This window comes from Odontesthes bonariensis, chromosome 14 (genome assembly GCF_027942865.1).
Source record: "Odontesthes bonariensis isolate fOdoBon6 chromosome 14, fOdoBon6.hap1, whole genome shotgun sequence".
NCBI classification, from domain to species: domain Eukaryota; kingdom Metazoa; phylum Chordata; class Actinopteri; order Atheriniformes; family Atherinopsidae; genus Odontesthes; species Odontesthes bonariensis.
In genome coordinates, this window is record NC_134519.1 from 592,549 (window position 1) to 616,234 (window position 23,686).

The 23,686-nt window shown below is 48.8% G+C and overlaps 1 protein-coding gene across 1 annotated transcript; it reads right to left on the reverse strand.

Annotated features, from left to right (window-relative positions):
• Positions 1-7,417: 7,417 nt before the first annotated feature.
• Positions 7,418-23,550, reverse strand: klhl18 (kelch-like family member 18). Its single transcript, XM_075482458.1, has 10 exons — positions 23,340-23,550; positions 21,989-22,119; positions 17,405-17,545; positions 15,608-15,806; positions 14,116-14,276; positions 13,865-14,001; positions 9,899-10,121; positions 9,717-9,821; positions 8,490-8,601; positions 7,418-8,413 (listed from the first exon to the last, which is right to left on the reverse strand). The coding sequence occupies exons 1-10, from the start codon at positions 23,466-23,468 to the stop codon at positions 8,027-8,029; spliced, it is 1,725 nt and encodes a 574-aa protein (XP_075338573.1). The 5' UTR covers positions 23,469-23,550; the 3' UTR covers positions 7,418-8,026.
• Positions 23,551-23,686: the final 136 nt, after the last annotated feature.

Here is a 23,686-nt window from a genome sequence, read left to right on the forward strand (position 1 = left end):
TTTACGAGTGATCCAGACCTGTCGTAGGAGTTTCCTAAAATAGTCCGCTGTTATTCAAATCAAGTTTGCTTGACTAATGGATTGTATATTTAATTACTTTGAAGCAAACATAAATAAATATATACATTATACACCATAATTATGCTGGCATATTTAGTTTGACTGAAATTATGCACTAATTGAAGGTTAATCTGACTCTGTATATAACAAGATCAATGGAAAGTGTAACCAGCGGCTGACTTTCTACTTTTGGATGCCTTAGCGCGTCAGGCTCTTGGAAGAGAGCGTGTGTTCCGAGACCATGTAGATATCCTGCAGAGACAGACAAAATGGCTGACATTGTGATTTAGATCACCAAGGACTGTGTTGCTGCAAATCTGCAGCTTGCTGGAGCCACAACTCCAGAGAGAAACACGCCGATCAAACTCAATTCCACCACACGTCCAGGTCCTCAGCACTCTTGGATTGTTGGTCACTGGAACCTTTCAGAGGGAGATTGGAGACAGATCGGGGGTGTCCCAGTCCCCTGTGAGTCGTGCGCTCCCCTTGGTCATCAAAGCTCTCATCAGTTTATCACCCGTGGTACATCAGATTCCAGTACACCGCTGTCCAACAAGTACAAATTAAGAGGGACATTCATCCCGTGACTGGACTGCCAAACATAACCGGAGCAACAGACTGCACACATATACGCATCAAAGCGAAAGTTGTTCTTTCTGGATCTGTGAAAGCAGAACTTCAGTCTCAGTCCCTAAAGTTGCTCTTTCTGGATCTCTGAAAGCAGAACTTCAGTCTCAGAGCCCCTAAAGTTGTTCTTTCTGGATCTCTGAAAGCAGAACTTCAGTCTCAGAGCTCCTAAAGTTGTTCTTTCTGGATCTCTGAAAGCAGAACTTCAGTCTCAGAGCGCCTAAAGTTGTTCTTTCTGGATCTCTGAAAACAGAACTTCAGTCTCAGAGCTCCTAAAGTTGTTCTTTATGGATCTGTGAAAGCAGAACTTCAGTCTCTAAGCCCCTAAAGTAGTTCTTTCTGGATCTGTGAAAGCAGAACTTCAGCCTCAGAGCCCCTAAAGTTGCTCTTTCTGGATCTCTGAAAGCAGAACTTCAGTCTCAGAGCCCCTAAAGTTGTTCTTTCTGGATCTCTGAAAGCAGAACTTCAGTCTCAGAGCCCCTAAAGTTGTTCTTTCTGGATCTCTGAAAGCAGAACTTCAGTCTCAGAGCTCCTAAAGTTGTTCTTTCTGGATCTCTGACAGCAGAACTTCAGTCTCAGAGCCCCTAAAGTTGTTCTTTCTGGATCTCTGAAAGCAGAACTTCAGTCTCAGAGCCCCTAAAGTTGTTCTTTCTGGATCTCTGAAAGCAGAACTTCAGTCTCAGAGCCCCTAAAGTTGTTCTTTCTGGATCTCTGAAAGCAGAACTTCAGTCTCAGAGCCCCTAAAGTTGTTCTTTCTGGATCTCTGAAAGCAGAACTTCAGTCTCAGAGCCCCTAAAGTTGTTCTTTCTGGATCTCTGAAAGCAGAACTTCAGTCTCAGAGCGCCTAAAGTTGTTCTTTCTGGATCTCTGAAAACAGAACTTCAGTCTCAGAGCTCCTAAAGTTGTTCTTTATGGATCTCTGAAAGCAGAACTTCAGTCTCAGAGCTCATAAAGTTGTTCTTTCTGGATCTCTGAAAGTAGAACTTCAGTCTCAGAGCTCCTAAAGTTGCTCTTTCTGGATCTCTGAAAGCAGAACTTCAGTCTCAGAGCCCCTAAAGTTGTTCTTTCTGGATCTCTGAAAGCAGAACTTCAGTCTCAGAGCCCCTAAAGTTGTTCTTTCTGGATCTCTGAAAGCAGAACTTCAGTCTCAGAGCCCCTAAAGTTGTTCTTTCTGGATCTGTGAAAGCAGAACTTCAGTCTCAGTCCCTAAAGTTGCTCTTTCTGGATCTCTGAAAGCAGAACTTCAGTCTCAGAGCCCCTAAAGTTGTTCTTTCTGGATCTCTGAAAGCAGAACTTCAGTCTCAGAGCCCCTAAAGTTGTTCTTTCTGGATCTCTGAAAGCAGAACTTCAGTCTCAGAGCCCCTAAAGTTGTTCTTTCTGGATCTCTGAAAGCAGAACTTCAGTCTCAGAGCTCCTAAAGTTGTTCTTTCTGGATCTCTGACAGCAGAACTTCAGTCTCAGAGCCCCTAAAGTTGTTCTTTCTGGATCTCTGAAAGCAGAACTTCAGTCTCAGAGCCCCTAAAGTTGTTCTTTCTGGATCTCTGAAAGCAGAACTTCAGTCTCAGAGCCCCTAAAGTTGTTCTTTCTGGATCTCTGAAAGCAGAACTTCAGTCTCAGAGCCCCTAAAGTTGTTCTTTCTGGATCTCTGAAAGCAGAACTTCAGTCTCAGAGCCCCTAAAGTTGTTCTTTCTGGATCTCTGAAAGCAGAACTTCAGTCTCAGAGCGCCTAAAGTTGTTCTTTCTGGATCTCTGAAAACAGAACTTCAGTCTCAGAGCTCCTAAAGTTGTTCTTTATGGATCTCTGAAAGCAGAACTTCAGTCTCAGAGCTCATAAAGTTGTTCTTTCTGGATCTCTGAAAGTAGAACTTCAGTCTCAGAGCTCCTAAAGTTGCTCTTTCTGGATCTCTGAAAGCAGAACTTCAGTCTCAGAGCCCCTAAAGTTGTTCTTTCTGGATCTCTGAAAGCAGAACTTCAGTCTCAGAGCCCCTAAAGTTGTTCTTTCTGGATCTCTGAAAGCAGAACTTCAGTCTCAGAGCCCCTAAAGTTGTTCTTTCTGGATCTGTGAAAGCAGAACTTCAGTCTCAGTCCCTAAAGTTGCTCTTTCTGGATCTCTGAAAGCAGAACTTCAGTCTCAGAGCCCCTAAAGTTGTTCTTTCTGGATCTCTGAAAGCAGAACTTCAGTCTCAGAGCTCCTAAAGTTGTTCTTTCTGGATCTCTGAAAGCAGAACTTCAGTCTCAGAGCGCCTAAAGTTGTTCTTTCTGGATCTCTGAAAACAGAACTTCAGTCTCAGAGCTCCTAAAGTTGTTCTTTATGGATCTCTGAAAGCAAAACTTCAGTCTCAGAGCTCATAAAGTTGTTCTTTCTGGATCTCTGAAAGCAGAACTTCAGTCTCAGAGCTCCTAAAATTGTTCTTTCTGGATCTGTGAAAGCAGAACTTCAGTCTCTAAGCCCCTAAAGTAGTTCTTTCTGGATCTGTGAAAGCAGAACTTCAGTCTCAGAGCCCCTAAAGTTGTTCTTTCTGGATCTCTGACAGCAGAACTTCAGTCTCAGAGCCCCTAAAGTTGCTCTTTCTGGATCTCTGAAAGCAGAACTTCAGTCTCAGTCCCTAAAGTTGCTCTTTCTGGATCTCTGACAGCAGAACTTCAGTCTCAGAGCCCCTAAAGTTGTTCTTTCTGGATCTCTGAAAGCAGAACTTCAGTCTCAGAGCCCCTAAAGTTGTTCTTTCTGGATCTGTGAAAGCAGAACTTCAGTCTCAGAGCCCCTAAAGTTGCTCTTTCTGGATCTCTGAAAGCAGAACTTCAGTCTCAGTCCCTAAAGTTGCTCTTTCTGGATCTCTGACAGCAGAACTTCAGTCTCAGAGCCCCTAAAGTTGTTCTTTCTGGATCTCTGAAAGCAGAACTTCAGTCTCAGAGCCCCTAAAGTTGTTCTTTCTGGATCTCTGAAAGCAGAACTTCAGTCTCAGAGCTCCTAAAGTTGTTCTTTCTGGATCTCTGACAGCAGAACTTCAGTCTCAGAGCCCCTAAAGTTGTTCTTTCTGGATCTCTGAAAGCAGAACTTCAGTCTCAGAGCCCCTAAAGTTGTTCTTTCTGGATCTCTGAAAGCAGAACTTCAGTCTCAGAGCCCCTAAAGTTGTTCTTTCTGGATCTCTGAAAGCAGAACTTCAGTCTCAGAGCCCCTAAAGTTGTTCTTTCTGGATCTCTGAAAGCAGAACTTCAGTCTCAGAGCCCCTAAAGTTGTTCTTTCTGGATCTCTGAAAGCAGAACTTCAGTCTCAGAGCGCCTAAAGTTGTTCTTTCTGGATCTCTGAAAACAGAACTTCAGTCTCAGAGCTCCTAAAGTTGTTCTTTATGGATCTCTGAAAGCAGAACTTCAGTCTCAGAGCTCATAAAGTTGTTCTTTCTGGATCTCTGAAAGTAGAACTTCAGTCTCAGAGCTCCTAAAGTTGCTCTTTCTGGATCTCTGAAAGCAGAACTTCAGTCTCAGAGCCCCTAAAGTTGTTCTTTCTGGATCTCTGAAAGCAGAACTTCAGTCTCAGAGCCCCTAAAGTTGTTCTTTCTGGATCTCTGAAAGCAGAACTTAAGTCTCAGAGCCCCTAAAGTTGTTCTTTCTGGATCTCTGAAAGCAGAACTTAAGTCTCAGAGCCCCTAAAGTTGTTCTTTCTGGATCTGTGAAAGCAGAACTTCAGTCTCAGAGCCCCTAAAGTTGTTCTTTCTGGATCTCTGAAAGCAGAACTTCAGTCTCAGAGCCCCTAAAGTTGTTCTTTCTGGATCTCTGAAAGCAGAACTTCAGTCTCAGAGCCCCTAAAGTTGTTCTTTCTGGATCTCTGAAAGCAGAACTTCAGTCTCAGAGCGCCTAAAGTTGTTCTTTCTGGATCTGTGAAAGCAGAACTTAAGTCTCAGAGCCCCTAAAGTTGTTCTTTCTGGATCTCTGAAAGCAGAACTTCAGTCTCAGAGCCCCTAAAGTTGTTCTTTCTGGATCTCTGAAAGCAGAACTTCAGTCTCAGAGCCCCTAAAGTTGTTCTTTCTGGATCTCTGAAAGCAGAACTTCAGTCTCAGAGCGCCTAAAGTTGTTCTTTCTGGATCTCTGAAAACAGAACTTCAGTCTCAGAGCTCCTAAAGTTGTTCTTTATGGATCTCTGAAAGCAGAACTTCAGTCTCAGAGCTCATAAAGTTGTTCTTTCTGGATCTCTGAAAGTAGAACTTCAGTCTCAGAGCTCCTAAAGTTGCTCTTTCTGGATCTCTGAAAGCAGAACTTCAGTCTCAGAGCCCCTAAAGTTGTTCTTTCTGGATCTCTGAAAGCAGAACTTCAGTCTCAGAGCCCCTAAAGTTGTTCTTTCTGGATCTCTGAAAGCAGAACTTAAGTCTCAGAGCCCCTAAAGTTGTTCTTTCTGGATCTCTGAAAGCAGAACTTAAGTCTCAGAGCCCCTAAAGTTGTTCTTTCTGGATCTGTGAAAGCAGAACTTCAGTCTCAGAGCCCCTAAAGTTGTTCTTTTTGGATCTCTGACAGCAGAACTTCAGTCTCAGAACAGTTCTCACGCAGTTTAATGCGTCAGAACAGCTAAACTATGATGAAAAGTTCAGGTTCAGGAACGACTTAAAGGTGTCAAACAGAATCCATCATTTTCTCTGACGTTCTTGGAAACGTTTTTTTGGCATTTTTTCATTGCAAAGTGAAATAAAATCATTTATTTATTTGAAAGTGTTAAAAATGAAAAGAATGTCATCCTTTGTTCATGTTGAACAACTACAGAGTCGTGTCCCGTAACAACTTTTACAAACGAACGTTACGGCTGGTGTGGCCTTTAAACTTTACTTTACATGAACGGTTTCTGGTCCCATATATTATAATCTATAATAATAATAAATATATCCCATAATATACATCTCCTACTGAAAGGTTTGATTATAAATCAGCTTCATGGTGCAGCAGCTCCACCCGTCTACACTCATTAATGATGAGGCATCGTTGGAATCCTTGGATCATGACGAGTCCAACTATGACGTCATTTGCGTATACTTCGATTTTCCGCCATTTTGAATTTTATCAAAAACCTTAAAAAAGCATTTCAGGTCACACAGATTGTCCGATTTTCACGAAACTTGGCACATAGACTCTTCAGACCAAGCCGCACAAAATTTATCGTGTGGAATTTTTAATTAGGCTTCCGATTTTCCATAAAAGCCAATCAAACTCGAGGTTGACGCCGCCAAACCGGAAGTGAGGTCATATCTTGGCAACCATTTGATATTATGACGTCAAACTTATAACACAGACTCATGGCCACTGTGGTAAGAGGCCCAAGAAGTTTAGTGACGTTTGGCCTATAGGTGGCGCTATATGTAGCAAAAATGCATTTTTGCTACATATCTTTGGACCCCTTGGTCCAAATTTCACAAATGAGGTACCAATGGAATTCCTGAATGCAGACAAGGTCAATGCACCTCATGACGTCATCTGCGCCATATTGGATTTTCCGCCATTTCGAATTTAATTGAAAACCTTCAAAAAGCATTTAAGGCCACGCAGATTGTCCGATCTCCACCGGGACTCGGTATATAGAATCTTCAGACCAAGCCACAAATAAATTATCATGTGGATTTTTTTTTTTGCTTCCGTTTGCCCGTGGCAGCCAATCAAACTCTACGCCGACGCGCAAACAGGACGTTAGGCCGTATCTCTGCGATGCATTGATGTATCGATGCCAAACTTGGACTCATGACGCCTTCCTGAGCAGCCCAAGCCTTCCCTATTGTGCCATTCTGCTAGGACCCCATATCGCTGCTTGCAGCTATATTTAATCAAGTGTTTGGTTCACGATTCAAGAGTCGTCATCAGAAAACCTTCCATGATTATGTGTGATGTGCCTCCATACTAACGTGCACCTGCATCACGTGCACACAGAACCACACGTTGACGTTAAAACAGTTTGAATCTCAAATGTTTTTATTGATCAGACCTGATGACGCTGAGTTTCTGTTTTATGTCACATCAAACAGCGATCAATAACAATCAATAACGATCAATAACACTGATCGTTAATCATTCCTGCTGCTGAAAGAGAAACAGACATCAGACACCTGAACATTTCCTCTTCAATGATTCACAAAGAAAACAAATCATAAATTAATCAATAAAATTAAGTGATCGATCAATGATGATAATGTTCTGTTGAGGTACGGAGGAGTCACATGACTGAACGGTCTCCATGGCAACTGGTAAAGAAGTCCATGAGAGGATCTGGATCAGATTCCTCCACCGCGGCCCCAGCAGCCGACCCCCCGGCAGCCGCTCCAGCAGCCGCTCCAGCAGCCGCCCCGGCAGCCACCGCTCCGGCAGCCACCGCTCCGGCAGCCACCGCTCCGGCAGCCACCGCTCCAGCAGCCGCTCCAGCAGCCGCCCCAGCAGCCGCTCCGGCAGCCGCCCCGGCAGCCACCGCTCCGGCAGCCACCGCTCCGGCAGCCACCGCTCCGGCAGCCACCGCTCCGGCAGCCGCTCCAGCAGCCGCTCCGGCAGCCGCCCCGGCAGCCACCGCTCCGGCAGCCGCCCCAGCAGCCGCTCCAGCAGCCGCCCCAGCAGCCGCCCCAGCAGCCGCTCCGGCAGCCGCCCCAGCAGCCACCGCCCCGGCAGCCACCGCTCCGGCAGCCGCCCCAGCAGCCGCCCCGGCAGCCACCGCTCCGGCAGCCGCCCCAGCAGCCGCCCCGGCAGCCACCGCTCCGGCAGCCGCCCCAGCAGCCGCCCCGGCAGCCACCGCCCCGGCAGCCACCGCTCCAGCAGCCGCCCCGGCAGCCACCGCTCCGGCAGCCGCTCCAGCAGCCGCTCCAGCAGCCGCCCTCACCCTGCTACATCTCGATGACATCATCAATGGAGAGATGGCGGCAGCAACCCGCCTACAGACTCTCAGGCCGGTTCTGAATGCTGGCTGCTATCTTATGACATCACAGTCTGTGGTTCTGATGTGGGCGGGGCTTATGTCCACTTATGTGCACCTCAGGTGTAAATGACGTCACTGAAGCAGCCTGCGGGGGGCGCTGCTGCACTTCCTGTTTCTGAAGCCCCGCCCACAGCTCACCTGTTCATGAACTGAAAATGGATCATCCCGTCAACGCTCAGCAGCTTCGGTCGTTTCAATCAAGTAATCAATATTCAACAATAATCAATCCACACGCGTGCTAATTGCAGGATGCTAGCATCTAGCCACCGCAGGCTAGCTCTACAGTATTTCCCAGAATGCCGCAGGCCTGGCGTCAGTGTGCAGGCCTGAGCCTGGCTGTCGTACCCATGAACTCAGAGGGCGCCACCGCCGCCTGCCGCCGTCAGTCCTCAGCTGTGGGCGGCAGGTTTAGGTGGGCTGCAGGGGGATGCACCCCACGCCGACCCCCCCCTCGTGGCTCACCATGGGGGCCATGAAAGTCCAGCGGTTGGTGTCGGCGTTGAACATCTCCACGGAGGTGAGGTTGGACTGTCCGTCGTACCCGCCCACGGCGTACAGACGCCCCGACGTGGACACCAGAGACACCCGGCTGCGGCGCGTGTTCATGGCCACCAGGAGGCTCCACTGTCCCGACGCCGAGCTGAACACCTCTGCGCCGCTCAGGAACCCCGAGCCGTCGTACCCCCCCGCCACGTACATGTGGCTGCCGAGCGCCGCCGCCCCGTGACGACATCGCCTGTTCAGCATGGGCGCCGCCGGGTGCCAGCGGTTGGTGTGGTGGTTGTAGTACTCCACCTGCAGGGGGGGGCACACAGGTAAACCTCAGGCGGACACCTGAGGAGTTCTGATTGGTTCTGAGAGGCCGACTCACCGTGTTGAAGATCTGCAGGCCGTCATGGCCGCCCGACGCAAAGATCCGTCCGTCGAACACCGTCACGCCAGCAGCACTGCGGCTCACACTCATCTCCGTCACCACCGTCCACCTGCGGAGAAGCATCACATGACAGGAAGTCACATCTGTTACACCTGTACACACACCTATTACACCTGTACACACACTTGTTACACCTGTACACACACCTGTTACACCTGCTCACACACCTGTTACACCTGTTACACCTGTACACACACCTGTTACACCTGCTAACACACCTGTTACACCTGTTACACCTGTACACACACCTGTTACACCTGCTAACACACCTGTTACACCTGTACACACACCTGTTACACCTGCTACACCTGTACACACACCTGTTACACCTGCTAACACACCTGTTACACCTCTACACACACCTGTTACACCTGCTAACACACCTGTTACACCTGTACACACACCTGTTACACCTGCTAACACACCTGTTACACCTGTACACACACCTGTTACACCTGCTAACACACCTGTTACACACCTCCTAACACACCTGTTACACCTGTACACAAACCTGTTACACCTGTATACACAACTGGTACACCTGTACACACGCCTGTTACACCTGTACACAAACCTGTTACACCTGTACACACGCCTGTTACACCTGCTCACACACCTGTTAAACCTGCTCACACGCCTGTTACACCTGCTCACACACCTGTTACACCTGCTCACACACCTGTTAAACCTGCTCACACACCTGTTACACCTGCACACACACCTGTTACACCTGCACACACACCTGTTACACCTGCTCACACACCTGTTACACCTGCTCACACACCTGTTAAACCTGCTCACACACCTGTTACACCTGCTCACACACCTGTTAAACCTGCTCACACACCTGTTACACCTGCTCACACATCTGTTAAACCTGCTCACACACCTGTTACACCTGCTCACACATCTGTTAAATCTGCTCACACACCTGTTACACCTGCTCACACATCTGTTAAACCTGGTCACACACCTGTTAAACCTGCTCACACACCTGTTACACCTGCTCACACACCTGTTACACCTGCTCACACACCTGTTACACCTGCTCACAACCTGTTACACCTGCTCACACATCTGTTAAACCTGGTCACACATCTGTTAAACCTGGTCACACACCTGTTAAACATGCTCACACACGTGTGCTTCCTCAGGTGAACTCACCTGTCGGTTTCTGGAGAATAACATTCCACTGAGTTCAAAGACGACTTCCCATCGTAGCCGCCGCACACGTAGATGTGTCCGTCAATCACAACCGTTCCCATGGCGCTGTGACGACAACGCAGAAAGCACCAGCATTAGAGGATCGATCAGGGTATTAATTGTGCAAATATCTGGAAACTGACCTGCGCTGACTGTTCATGCTCGACACCTGCGTCCAGCTGTCCGTCTCCGGGTTGTACACCTCCACCGTGCTGAGCCGCGATTGGCCGTCATATCCGCCGATGGCGTACAGCAGCCCGTTAACGACAGCCACACCCACTCTGCTGCGCGCCGTCCTCATCGGCTGACATCGCTCCCAGAAGTTTCCCACTGGATCAAACACCTCGACCACATTTAAGGAGTCACCTGCAGGATAGTGATCGGTCAGTCAGGGCTCTCACAGGTGCGCTCACAGGTGCGCTCACAGGTGCGCTCACAGGTGCGCTCACAGGTGCTCTCACAGGTGTGTTCACAGGTGCGCTCACAGGTGCGCTCACAGGTGCGCTCACAGGTGTGCTCACAGGTGCGCTCACAGGTGTGTTCACAGGTGTGTTCACAGGTGCGCTCACAGGTGCGCTCACAGGTGTGCTCACAGGTGCTCTCACAGGTGTGCTCACAGGTGCGCTCACAGGTGCGCTCACAGGTGCGCTCACAGGTGTGCTCACAGGTGCTCTCACAGGTGCTCTCACAGGTGTGCTCACAGGTGCGCTCACAGGTGTGTGCTCACGGGTGCGCTCACAGGTGTGCTCACAGGTGTGTGCTCACAGGTGCGCTCACAGGTGCGCTCACAGGTGCGCTCACAGGTGTGTGCTCACAGGTGTGTGCTCACAGGTGTGTGCTCACAGGTGTGCTCACAGGTGCGCTCACAGGTGTGTGCTCACAGGTGTGTGCTCACAGGTGCGCTCACAGGTGCGTTCACAGGTGCGTTCACAGGTGCGCTCACAGGTGCGTTCACAGGTGCGTTCACAGGTGTGTTCACAGGTGTGTGCTCACAGGTGTGTGCTCACAGGTGTGTGCTCACAGGTGCGCTCACAGGTGCGCTCACAGGTGGGTTCACAGGTGCGCTCACAGGTGCGTTCACAGGTGCGCTCACAGGTGCGCTCACAGGTGCTCTCACAGGTGTGCTCACAGGTGCGCTCACAGGTGCGCTCACAGGTGTGTGCTCATAGGTGTGTGCTCACAGGTGTGCTCACAGGTGCGCTCACAGGTGCGCTCACAGGTGTGTGCTCACAGGTGCGCTCACAGGTGCGCTAACAGGTGTGTGCTCACAGGTGTGTGCTCACAGGTGTGCTCACAGGTGCGCTCACAGGTGTGTGCTCACAGGTGCGTTCACAGGTGCGCTCACAGGTGCGTTCACAGGTGCGTTCTCACAGGTGTGTGCTCACAGGTGTGTGCTCACAGGTGTGTGCTCACAGGTGCGCTCACAGGTGCGCTCACAGGTGTGTGCTCACAGGTGCGCTCACAGGTGCGCTCACAGGTGCGCTCACAGGTGTGTGCTCACAGGTGCGCTCACAGGTGCGCTCACAGGTGTGCGCTCACAGGTGCGCTCACAGATGCGCTCACAGGTGCGTTCACAGGTGCGCTCACAGGTGCGTTCACAGGTGCTCTCACAGGTGTGCTCACAGGTGCGCTCACAGGTGCGCTCACAGGTGCGCTCACAGGTGTGCTCACAGGTGCTCTCACAGGTGCTCTCACAGGTGTGCTCACAGGTGCGCTCACAGGTGCGTTCACAGGTGCGCTCACAGGTGCGTTCACAGGTGTGTTCACAGGTGCGCTCACAGGTGCGCTCACAGGTGTGCTCACAGGTGCTCTCACAGGTGCGCTCACAGGTGCGCTCACAGGTGCGCTCACAGGTGCGCTCACAGGTGCGCTCACAGGTGTGCTCACAGGTGCTCTCACAGGTGCTCTCACAGGTGTGCTCACAGGTGCGCTCACAGGTGCGCTCACAGGTGCGCTCACAGGTGTGTGCTCACAGGTGTGTGCTCACAGGTGTGTGCTCACAGGTGTGTGCTCACGGGTGCGCTCACAGGTGTGCTCACAGGTGTGTGCTCACAGGTGCGCTCACAGGTGCGCTCACAGGTGCGCTCACAGGTGTGTGCTCACAGGTGTGTGCTCACAGGTGTGTGCTCACAGGTGTGCTCACAGGTGCGCTCACAGGTGTGTGCTCACAGGTGTGTGCTCACAGGTGCGCTCACAGGTGCGTTCACAGGTGCGTTCACAGGTGCGCTCACAGGTGCGTTCACAGGTGCGTTCACAGGTGCGTTCACAGGTGTGTGCTCACAGGTGTGTGCTCACAGGTGTGTGCTCACAGGTGCGCTCACAGGTGCGCTCACAGGTGCGTTCACAGGTGCGCTCACAGGTGCGTTCACAGGTGCGCTCACAGGTGCGCTCACAGGTGCGCTCACAGGTGTGCTCACAGGTGCGCTCACAGGTGTGTGCTCATAGGTGTGTGCTCACAGGTGTGCTCACAGGTGCGCTCACAGGTGTGCTCACAGGTGTGTGCTCACAGGTGCGCTCACAGGTGCGCTAACAGGTGTGTGCTCACAGGTGTGTGCTCACAGGTGTGCTCACAGGTGCGCTCACAGGTGTGTGCTCACAGGTGCGTTCACAGGTGCGCTCACAGGTGCGTTCACAGGTGCGTTCACAGGTGTGTGCTCACAGGTGTGTGCTCACAGGTGTGTGCTCACAGGTGTGTGCTCACAGGTGCGCTCACAGGTGTGTGCTCACAGGTGCGCTCACAGGTGCGCTCACAGGTGTGTGCTCACAGGTGCGCTCACAGGTGCGCTCACAGGTGTGTGCTCACAGGTGCGCTCACAGGTGCGCTCACAGGTGCGCTCACAGGTGCGTTCACAGGTGCGCTCACAGGTGCGTTCACAGGTGCTCTCACAGGTGTGCTCACAGGTGCGCTCACAGGTGCGCTCACAGGTGCGCTCACAGGTGTGCTCACAGGTGCTCTCACAGGTGCTCTCACAGGTGTGCTCACAGGTGCGCTCACAGGTGCGCTCACAGGTGCGCTCACAGGTGTGTGCTCACAGGTGTGTGCTCACAGGTGTGTGCTCACGGGTGCGCTCACAGGTGTGCTCACAGGTGTGTGCTCACAGGTGCGCTCACAGGTGCGCTCACAGGTGCGCTCACAGGTGTGTGCTCACAGGTGTGTGCTCACAGGTGTGTGCTCACAGGTGTGCTCACAGGTGCGCTCACAGGTGTGTGCTCACAGGTGCGCTCACAGGTGCGCTCACAGGTGCGCTCACAGGTGCGCTCACAGGTGCGCTCACAGGTGCGCTCACAGGTGCGCTCACAGGTGTGCTCACAGGTGCGCTCACAGGTGCGCTCACAGGTGCGTTCACAGGTGCGTTCACAGGTGCGCTCACAGGTGCGTTCACAGGTGCGTTCACAGGTGCGTTCACAGGTGTGTGCTCACAGGTGTGTGCTCACAGGTGCGCTCACAGGTGCGCTCACAGGTGCGTTCACAGGTGCGCTCACAGGTGCGTTCACAGGTGCGCTCACAGGTGCGCTCACAGGTGCGCTCATAGGTGCTCTCACAGGTGTGCTCACAGGTGCGCTCACAGGTGCGCTCACAGGTGTGTGCTCATAGGTGTGTGCTCACAGGTGTGCTCACAGGTGCGCTCACAGGTGTGCTCACAGGTGTGTGCTCACAGGTGCGCTCACAGGTGCGCTAACAGGTGTGTGCTCACAGGTGTGTGCTCACAGGTGTGCTCACAGGTGCGCTCACAGGTGTGTGCTCACAGGTGCGTTCACAGGTGCGCTCACAGGTGCGTTCACAGGTGCGTTCACAGGTGTGTGCTCACAGGTGTGTGCTCACAGGTGTGTGCTCACAGGTGTGTGCTCACAGGTGCGCTCACAGGTGCGCTCACAGGTGTGTGCTCACAGGTGCGCTCACAGGTGCGCTCACAGGTGCGCTCACAGGTGCGCTCACAGGTGTGTGCTCACAGGTGCGCTCACAGGTGCGCTCACAGGTGCGTTCACAGGTGCGTTCACAGGTGCGTTCACAGGTGCGCTCACAGGTGCGCTCACAGGTGCGCTCACAGGTGCGCTCACAGGTGTGTGCTCACAGGTGCGCTCACAGGTGTAACAGCTGAGCAGCATACCTGAGCTGTTCAGTCCTCCCACGGCGTAAATGAGTCCTGAGATGGAGGTGCAGCATCTCTGTCTGGTCTTGAAGGCCGGAAGGTGAGGACGCCGCTCCGGCATCAGGTGGAAATCTTTGGCTTCATCCACCAAATCTCTGAAAGGACACCAGGTGATCCTCAGTAAAACCTAATCAACACGTTTAGTTTGACCGGGTCCAGGTTGAACCCGGTGAACCTGTTTGATCAGGTGACAGGTGCGTGGGCCTCACCTGCACTTGTGGCAGCAGCGTATGAGGTCGTCCTGCTGGACGCGGTCCGACAGGAACTGAGGGCGGCACAGAGGAAGCCGGATCCTGGACAGCAGTTCCGGCAGCAGAGGCTCCCTCCGGTCACGGTCGTGATGCACCCAGGCTAGCACCGCCTCGAACACCTGTACAGGTGAGAGGAGGGGGGGGACTGGTGACACTGCTGGTTACCTGTACAGGTGAGCAGCTCTGACTCAGAGGTGGGGGGGGTTACCTGTACAGGTGACCCTCACCTTCTTTGGTCTCCTGTTTCCATCTATAAACACCTGTTGTGCTGCTGGCCTCAGTTGACCCTAACCCTCAGGTGAGCCTAACCCTAACCCTCAGGTGACCCTGACCCTAACCCTAAGGTGAGCCTAACCCTAACCCTCAGTTGACCCTGACCCTAACCCTCAGGTGACCCTGACCCTAACCCTCAGTTGACCCTGACCCTAACCCTCAGGTGACCCTGACCCTAACCCTCAGGTGACCCTGACCCTAACCCTCAGGTGAGCCTAACCCTAACCCTCAGTTGACCCTGACCCTAACCCTCAAGTGAGCCTAACCCTAACCCTCAGGTGACCCTGACCCTAACCCTCAGGTGAGCCTAACCCTAACCCTCAGGTGAGCCTAACCCTAACCCTCAGGTGAGCCTAACCCTAACCCTCAAGTGAGCCTGACCCTAACCCTCAGGTGACCCTGACCCTAACCCTCAGGTGACCCTGACCCTAACCCTCAGGTGAGCCTAACCCTAACCCTCAGTTGACCCTGACCCTAACCCTCAAGTGAGCCTAACCCTAACCCTCAGGTGACCCTGACCCTAACCCTCAGGTGAGCCTAACCCTAACCCTCAGTTGACCCTGACCCTAACCCTCAGGTGAGCCTAACCCTAACCCTCAAGTGAGCCTGACCCTAACCCTCAGGTGACCCTGACCCTAACCCTCAGGTGACCCTGACCCTCAGGTGAGCCTAACCCTAACCCTCAGGTGACCCTGACCCTAACCCTCAAGTGAGCCTGACCCTAACCCTCAGTTGACCCTGACCCTAACCCTCAGGTGACCCTGACCCTAACCCTCAGGTGACCCTGACCCTAACCCTCAGGTGACCCTAACCCTCAGGTGAGCCTAACCCTAACCCTCAGGTGAGCCTGACCCTAACCCTCAAGTGAGCCTAACCCTAACCCTCAGGTGACCCTGACCCTAACCCTCAGGTGAGCCTGACCCTAACCCTCAGGTGACCCTGACCCTAACCCTCAGGTGAGCCTAACCCTAACCCTCAGGTGACCCTGACCCTAACCCTCAGGTGAGCCTAACCCTAACCCTCAGGTGACCCTGACCCTAACCCTCAGGTGAGCCTAACCCTAACCCTCAGGTGGGCCTAACCCTAACCCTCAGGTGACCCTGACCCTAACCCTCAGGTGACCCTGACCCTAACCCTCAGGTGACCCTGACCCTAACCCTCAGGTGGGCCATCTCACCTGCTCCTCTGCCTTCACGTTGAGCTCGTCGCATCCCACCAGCTCCAGCACCTCCTCCGTCCTCAGGCCCAGGAACTCCTCCGATAGCGACACCTCCACAAAGTGCTGGTGCAGGAAGCTGCTGGCCGAGTCGTACAGCGCCGTGCACATCATGGTCTCAGCAAACTGCCGCACGCCCAGGCAGTTCTTGGGATGTAACCTGAGACGGAACACAGGTGGTTACGCACACGGCGTCAGGTTGGCGCCACTCACTCAGTGAGGTCACATGGCCCTGAAAGGATCGGATTATTGGCTAAATTACAATCAGACTGAGTTATTAAGTGCATGTAGACACCTTAATCTGACTAAGAATTGGATTGGATCGGATTATTGGCTAAATTCTTAGTCAGATTAAGGTGTCTACATGCACTTAATAACTCAGTCTGATTGTGATTTAGCCAATTATCCGATCTGATCCAGTTCTTAGTCAGATTAAGGTGTCTTGATGCACTTATAAACTCAATCTGATTGTAATTTAGCCAATAATCCGATCAAGTTCTTAGTCAGATTAAGGTGTCTACATGCACTTAATAACTCAGTCTAATTGTAATTTAGCCAATAATCCGATCAAGTTCTTAGTCAGATTAAGGTGTCTACATGCACTTAATAACTCAGTCTAATTGTAATTTAGCCAATAATCCGATCAAGTTCTTAGTCAGATTAAGGTGTCTACATGCACTTAATAACTCAGTCTGATTGTAATTTAGCCAATAATCCGATCCAGTTCTTAGTCAGATTAAGGTGTCTACATGCACTTAATAACTCAGTCTGATTGTAATTTAGCCAATAATCCGATCCGATCCAGTTCTTAGTCAGATTAAGGTGTCTACATGCACTTAATAACTCAGTCTGATTGTAATTTAGCCAATAATCCGATCCGATCCAGTTCTTAGTCAGATTAAGGTGTCTACATGAATTTAAAAACTCAGTCTGATTGTAATTTAGCCAATAATCCGATCCGATCCAATTCTTAGTCAGATTAAGGTGTCTACATGAATTTAAAAACTCAGTCTGATTGTAATTTAGCCAATAATCCGATCAAGTTCTTAGTCAGATTAAGGTGTCTACATGCACTTAATAACTCAGTCTGATTGTAATTTAGCCAATAATCCGATCCAGTTCTTAGTCAGATTAAGGTGTCTACATGCACTTAATAACTCAGTCTGATTGTAATTTAGCCAATAATCCGATCCGATCCAGTTCTTAGTCAGATTAAGGTGTCTACATGCACTTAATAACTCAGTCTGATTGTAATTTAGCCAATAATCCGATCCGATCCAGTTCTTAGTCAGATTAAGGTGTCTACATGAATTTAAAAACTCAGTCTGATTGTAATTTAGCCAATAATCCGATCCGATCCAATTCTTAGTCAGATTTAGGTGTCTACATGAACTTAAAAACTCAGTCTGATTGTAATTTAGCCAATAATCTGATCCGATCCAATTCTTAGTCAGATTAAGGTGTCTACATGAATTTAAAAACTCAGTCTGATTGTAATTTAGCCAATAATCCGATCAAGTTCTTAGTCAGATTAAGGTGTCTACATGCACTTAATAACTCAATCTGATTGTAATTTAGCCATTAATCCGATCCGATCCAGTTCTTAGTCAGACTAAGGTGTCTACATGAATTTAAAAACTCAGTCTGATTGTAATTTAGCCAATAATCTGATCCTTTCAGGGCCATGTGACCCCACTGAGTGACGACCTCCAGAACAGATACTGAACAGATGGAACTGAGCGTGTGCAGTGGCGTCACCTCTCCTGGAGGAAGGAGCAGCAAGCGTCTTTAACGTTCTGCAGCTGCAGGAAGCTCGAGCCAATCAGGAGAGCCTGAACGTTCTGCTGGTCGATGGCAACATGGCCGCTGTAGGCAAAGTTAATGAGAGCCTCCAGAGCGCTGCAACACACAAGGCAAACATGGGGTTATACTGGTTAGATGCTGGGTTTATACTGGTTAGATGCTGGGTTTATACTGGTTAGATGCTGGGTTTATACTCAGTGTTTCCCATACATTGAGGAAACTATGGCGGCCCGCCATAGTTTCCTTTTGGCCGCCATAGTTTCCGAATCCCAATCGTTTGAAACACAGCGTTTTTTTTTTTTTTTTTTTAAACACAGCGATTTCCTCGAAAACCAACCAATATGACTATACAACAGGTGAATTAGTAATTAAACATGTCCTAAAGTGTGCAATGTCAGAGTTTTGAAGTTTAGTGGCAAAAAGCTTTATGTGTTATTAGTCGCTGTCGGGGCGATTGACACACGTTATAGATCAGTGGGTGCGCGTGCAAAAAGATCAGCTGTAATCATCGTGATTTCGTTGACAAACATATTTTTTTGACCTATTTGTATTATGAGAAATAATGTGAAATTTGAGCAATGACGGGTACACTAGTATGTTGTCCGGTATGTTGCATAAAAAAATAGTAAGCTCAATAGTTTCTGTTTAAAATAAGGTGTTTCATCCGTCCCGCATGTGTTTCAACCGTCCCGACTAGGCGGAGCGGGGTGAAGTTGGTTTTATATTCGATATTCGCCTATTTTCCGGCTTTGTAATTGTAATAGCGTCACGAAAACCGCACCAATTAGCCTCAGGATGGTTTTAACATTTACAGAAAACTAAGACTAACATACCACAGGCTTTATCAACTCACCAAAGTAAGTAAGTCTGGCGAAAGATCAGAGTAACCGCGCCGAATATACTTCTAAGTGAACTACGGCAGCCGGAGCGCTTAGGGACCGTCGCAAAAGTGCAACGCCTTTTTTTGTTCTCACTGGATATTCAACCAATGAACACCAAACCACTTCGGATGGGTTTGTGAACTCACTATAAAGTTTTCACAGCCTTTTAGTTTCCAGAAAAATCATTTTAGGTAGAACATTTACTCAGTGTGCATAGTTAATTCCATTTTAGATTTTTATTTTGTAATAGCTCTCTTGTTTTTAAAGATATCAACACCAAACCACTTCTGGTGTGTTCCTGAACTCATTGTGTACTTCCCACACCCTTTGTTATCAAGGAAAACCTTTTCAAGTTTCTCAAAAAGGCATAAGTCCTCACTGTATATGATCCATTCATATTTTTCATGAAGTTTAGTTTTAACCTGTAAATATTTTCTATTAAAATTGTTATCATTGGGTTTTAATGACAAGATGAGGTTTCCTTATAAGCCCACAAGGGTTTCTGACATCTCCAGCACACATTACTTTTTTTAATTTGTTGTGTTTTATTGTGTATTTTTTTTATATATATTTGAATGAATGTGTGCAAATCAATCGAATAAAATAAAATCTGCAGTCGCACAAATTTACGCCGCGTGAATTTACCCCCCCCCCCCCCCCCCCCCCCATAGTTTCCAAAAATTCTGTGGGAAACACTGATACTGGTTAGATGCTGGGTTTATACTGGTTAGATGCTGGGTTTATACTGGTTAGATGCTGGGTTTATACTGGTTACACTGGTTAGATGCTGGTTACACTGGTTAGATGCTGGTTACACTGATTACACTGGTTACACTGATTACACTGGTTACACTGGTTAGATGCTGGTTACACTGGTTAGATCCTGGTTACACTGGTTAGATACTGGTTACACTGATTACACTGGTTAGATGCTGGTTACACTGGTTAGATGCTGGTTACACTGGTTAGATACTGGTTACACTGATTACACTGGTTACATGCTGGTTACACTGGCTAGATGTTGGTTACACTGGTTAGATGTTGGTTACACTGGTTAGATGCTGGTTACACTGATTACACTGGTTACATGCTGGTTACACTGGTTAGATGCTGGTTACACTGGTTAGATGCCGGTTACACTGGTTAGATGCTGCTAACACTGGTTAGATACTGGTTAAACTGATTACACTGGTTAGATGTTGGTTACACTGGTTACATGCTGGTTACACTGGTTAGATGTTGGTTACACTGGTTACATGCTGGTTACACTGGTTAGATGCTGGTTACACTGGTTAGATGCTGGTTACACTGGTTACACTTGTTACACTGGTTAGATACTGGTTACACTGATTACACTGGTTAGATGCTGGTTACACTGGTTAGATGTTGGTTACACTGGTTAGATACTGGTTACACTGGCTAGATGTTGGTTACACTGGTTAGATGTTGGTTACACTGGTTAGATGCTGGTTACACTGATTACACTGGTTAGATGCTGGTTACACTGGTTAGATGCTGGTTACACTGGTTAGATGCCGGTTACACTGGTTACACTGGTTAGATGCTGCTAACACTGGTTAGATACTGGTTAAACTGATTACACTGGTTAGATGTTGGTTACACTGGTTACATGCTGGTTACACTGGTTAGATGTTGGTTACATGCTGGTTACACTGGTTAGATGCTGGTTACACTGATTACACTGGTTAGATGCTGGTTACACTAGTTACACTGGTTAGATGCTGGTTACACTGGTTAGATGCTGGTTACACTAGTTACACTGGTTAGATGCTGGTTACACTGGTTAGATGCTGGTTACACTGATTACACTGGTTAGATGCTGGTTACACTGGTTAGATGCTGGTTACACTGATTACACTGGTTAGATGCTGGTTACACTGATTACACTGGTTACACTGGTTAGATACTTGTTACACTGGCTAGATGTTGGTTACACTGGTTAGATGTTGGTTACACTGGTTATATGCTGGTTACACTGATTACACTGGTTACATGCTGGTTACACTGGTTAGATGCTGGTTACACTGGTTAGATGCCGGTTACACTGGTTACACTGGTTACATGCTGCTAACACTGGTTAGATACTGGTTAAACTGATTACACTGGTTAGATGTTGGTTACACTGGTTACATGCTGGTTACACTGGTTAGATGTTGGTTACATGCTGGTTACACTGGTTAGATGCTGGTTACACTGATTACACTGGTTAGATGCTGGTTACACTAGTTACACTGGTTAGATGCTGGTTACACTGGTTAGATGCTGGTTACACTGATTACACTGGTTAGATGCTGGTTACACTGATTACACTGGTTAGATGCTGGTTACACTAGTTACACTGGTTAGATGCTGGTTACACTGATTACACTGGTTAGATGCTGGTTACACTGGTTAGATGCTGGTTACACTGATTACACTGGTTAGATGCTGGTTACACTGATTACACTGGTTACACTGGTTAGATACTTGTTACACTGGCTAGATGTTGGTTACACTGGTTAGATGTTGGTTACACTGGTTATATGCTGGTTACACTGATTACACTGGTTACATGCTGGTTACACTGGTTAGATGCTGGTTACACTGGTTAGATGCCGGTTACACTGGTTACACTGGTTACATGCTGCTAACACTGGTTAGATACTGGTTAAACTGATTACACTGGTTAGATGTTGGTTACACTGGTTACATGCTGGTTACACTGGTTAGATGTTGGTTACACTGGTTACATGCTGGTTACACTGGTTAGATGCTGGTTACACTGGTTAGATGCTGGTTACACTGGTTACACTTGTTACACTGGTTAGATGTTGGTTATACTGGTTAGATGCTGGTTACACTGGTTACACTGGTTAGATGCTGGTTACACTGATTACACTGGTTACACTGGTTAGATGCTGGTTACACTAGTTACACTGGTTAGATGCTGGTTACACTGGTTAGATGCTGGTTACACTGATTACACTGGTTAGATGCTGGTTACACTGATTACACTGGTTAGATGCTGGTTACACTGGTTAGATGCTGGTTACACTGATTACACTGGTTAGATGCTGGTTACACTGATTACACTAGTTACACTGGTTAGATGCTGGTTACACTAGTTACACTGGTTAGATGCTGGTTACACTGGTTAGATGCTGGTTACACTGATTACACTGGTTAGATGCTGGTTACACTGATTACACTGGTTAGATGCTGGTTACACTGGTTAGATGCTGGTTACACTGATTACACTGGTTAGATGCTGGTTACACTGATTACACTGGTTAGATGCTGGTCACACTGATTACACTGGTTAGATGCTGGTTACACTGATTACACTGGTTAGATGCTGGTTACACTGATTACACTGGTTAGATAATGGTTACACTGGTTACACTGGTTAGATGCTGGTTACGGGTTATACTGGTTTTATACAGGTTACAAGCTGATTGTATGCTTTTACTGTTTTTTTTACTCGTTATATACTGGGTTTACAATGGTTATGTCTGGTTATACTAGTTAAATTCTGGTTAAAGTGATTACATACTAATGACATGTGGTTTATACTGTAATAGTTTAACTTGCCACTGCTTAGTGTAACGTGTATCTAATCTAAATGAGTTCTCGGACCGGGGCAGGGCTTCGTGGTTACCTGGGGTCCATGCCCTGCATCAGGATCTCGTCCTGTTTACACTCCACCATGTCGTTGGTGAACATGGCGTGAAAGTACGGGATGGAGGCCGCCAGGACGATCCGATGGGCGCTGAACTTATGGTCCCCGACCTGCAGAAAGCAGAAGAAACACCCTGTTAGCAGCCTGTTAGCAGCCTGCTGCTGATCAGCTGATCCGCTCCTCTGGCTGATCAGCTGATCCGTCAGCTGTCTGACAGCAGCAGGATTCTCATGGCCTGATGTTTGGAGCCCTCACTGTTCACCAGGTAACCTCTTAACTTCCCACCCAGAACGATCCAGCATTCAGTCCAGAGACCACCAACACCCGTCTGCCCCCCCGACCTCACCTTTAAGCCACCAGTTAGTGATCACAGACTCTGGAGCTACTTCCGGTAACATGAAACTGGGCTAACTGCTTCCTGTGACTCACCTGGGTTACTCACACAGGTGTGTGTGTGCGTGGGGGCTGATGTCACCTCTGAGTGTCATAATCAATAACTTCCATCAGCTCACCTCCTCAGTGATGCTAATACGGCTCACCTGGTGGAACACGTGACCCACCGACTGATCAGGAACCCGCCGGTGTTATGCCGAGAAATGCATCCTCATTCACGGGAGCGTTTCAGGTGTGGATTATTCCATTTATCCAATAAAGTTACAGTGATAATATTGAGCTGACAATGGTGTTTCATTCATTCATCTTTATTTCTCATTTTTTTCATGTGGATTAATAATACATGTACACTTATGATAATCCGACATTCGCACATTTTATAGCATCTTTCACCTATTATTATATTATTGTGCAAATATTCCAAAGTGAGGGCCGTGACTAACACTTTTATAGTAAGCCCGAAAGACGGTTGGAGACATTTTCTATGGATATCAATCTTTACTCAGTATAGCCCAGATGAAATAATCTAAAAATAAACCTAAAACTATGAAGTTTGATTATTTTAAAGACAATTTTGATCTTATTGAAATTAGCATATTTTAATTCAATCAGGTAAACAAATGACAATGCAGTTCTATCATTCCATTCTCTCTTTAAAACAGGGGACCATGCTATTAGCTCCCCACTGACAGGCTGCTAGCTGACCGGTTATTAATCCGCTGTTAACATGCTGTTAGCATTTTGTTAGCTCACCCACTGACAGGCTGCTAGCTGACCGGTTATTAATCCGCTGTTAGCATGCTGTTAGCATTTTGTTAGCTCACCCACTGACAGGCTGCTAGCTGACCGGTTATTAATCCGCTGTTAGCATGCTGTTAGCATTTTGTTAGCTCACCCACTGACAGGCTGCTAGCTAACGGGCTAACCTTATTTTTACCTTGAGCGTGACGTCACAAAGCTTCCCCTGACGTCGGATCTCCTCCATGACGACATAGCCTCGTGCCGGCAGGTCGTGCACTGAGAAATGAACTAAATCCTCGAGCTCTTCGCAGAGAACGTCTCCCATCGTCAGCAGGACCAGCGGCGCGGCGCGGACTGAGCCCTGCGAGCCGCCGTACTCAGCGCGACCAGGCGTCAAGGCGGCAGACAGGAGGGACGCACACTTCCGGTAGGAGGGACGCACACTTCCGGTAGGAGGGACGCACACTTCCGGTAGGGACCTTCACGTTAAAAGACCCGGTTAGGTTTTTGTTTTTGTCTTTTTTTCTGTTTTTTTTAATTATC

What these genes read in the sequence shown, in the direction of transcription:
- klhl18 (XM_075482458.1), bottom strand. Translation starts at nt 23,468, where the DNA reads ATGGGAGACGTTCTCTGCGAAGAGCTCGAGGATTTAGTTCATTTCTCA. An exon ending in ATGCAGGGCATGGACCCCAG is followed by an intron (nt 17,546 to 21,988) that starts GTAACCACGAAG and finishes TGTGTGTTGCAG; the next exon opens with CGCTCTGGAGGCTCTCATTA. An exon ending in CGCTGCTGCCACAAGTGCAG is followed by an intron (nt 14,002 to 14,115) that starts GTGAGGCCCACG and finishes GTGTCCTTTCAG; the next exon opens with AGATTTGGTGGATGAAGCCA.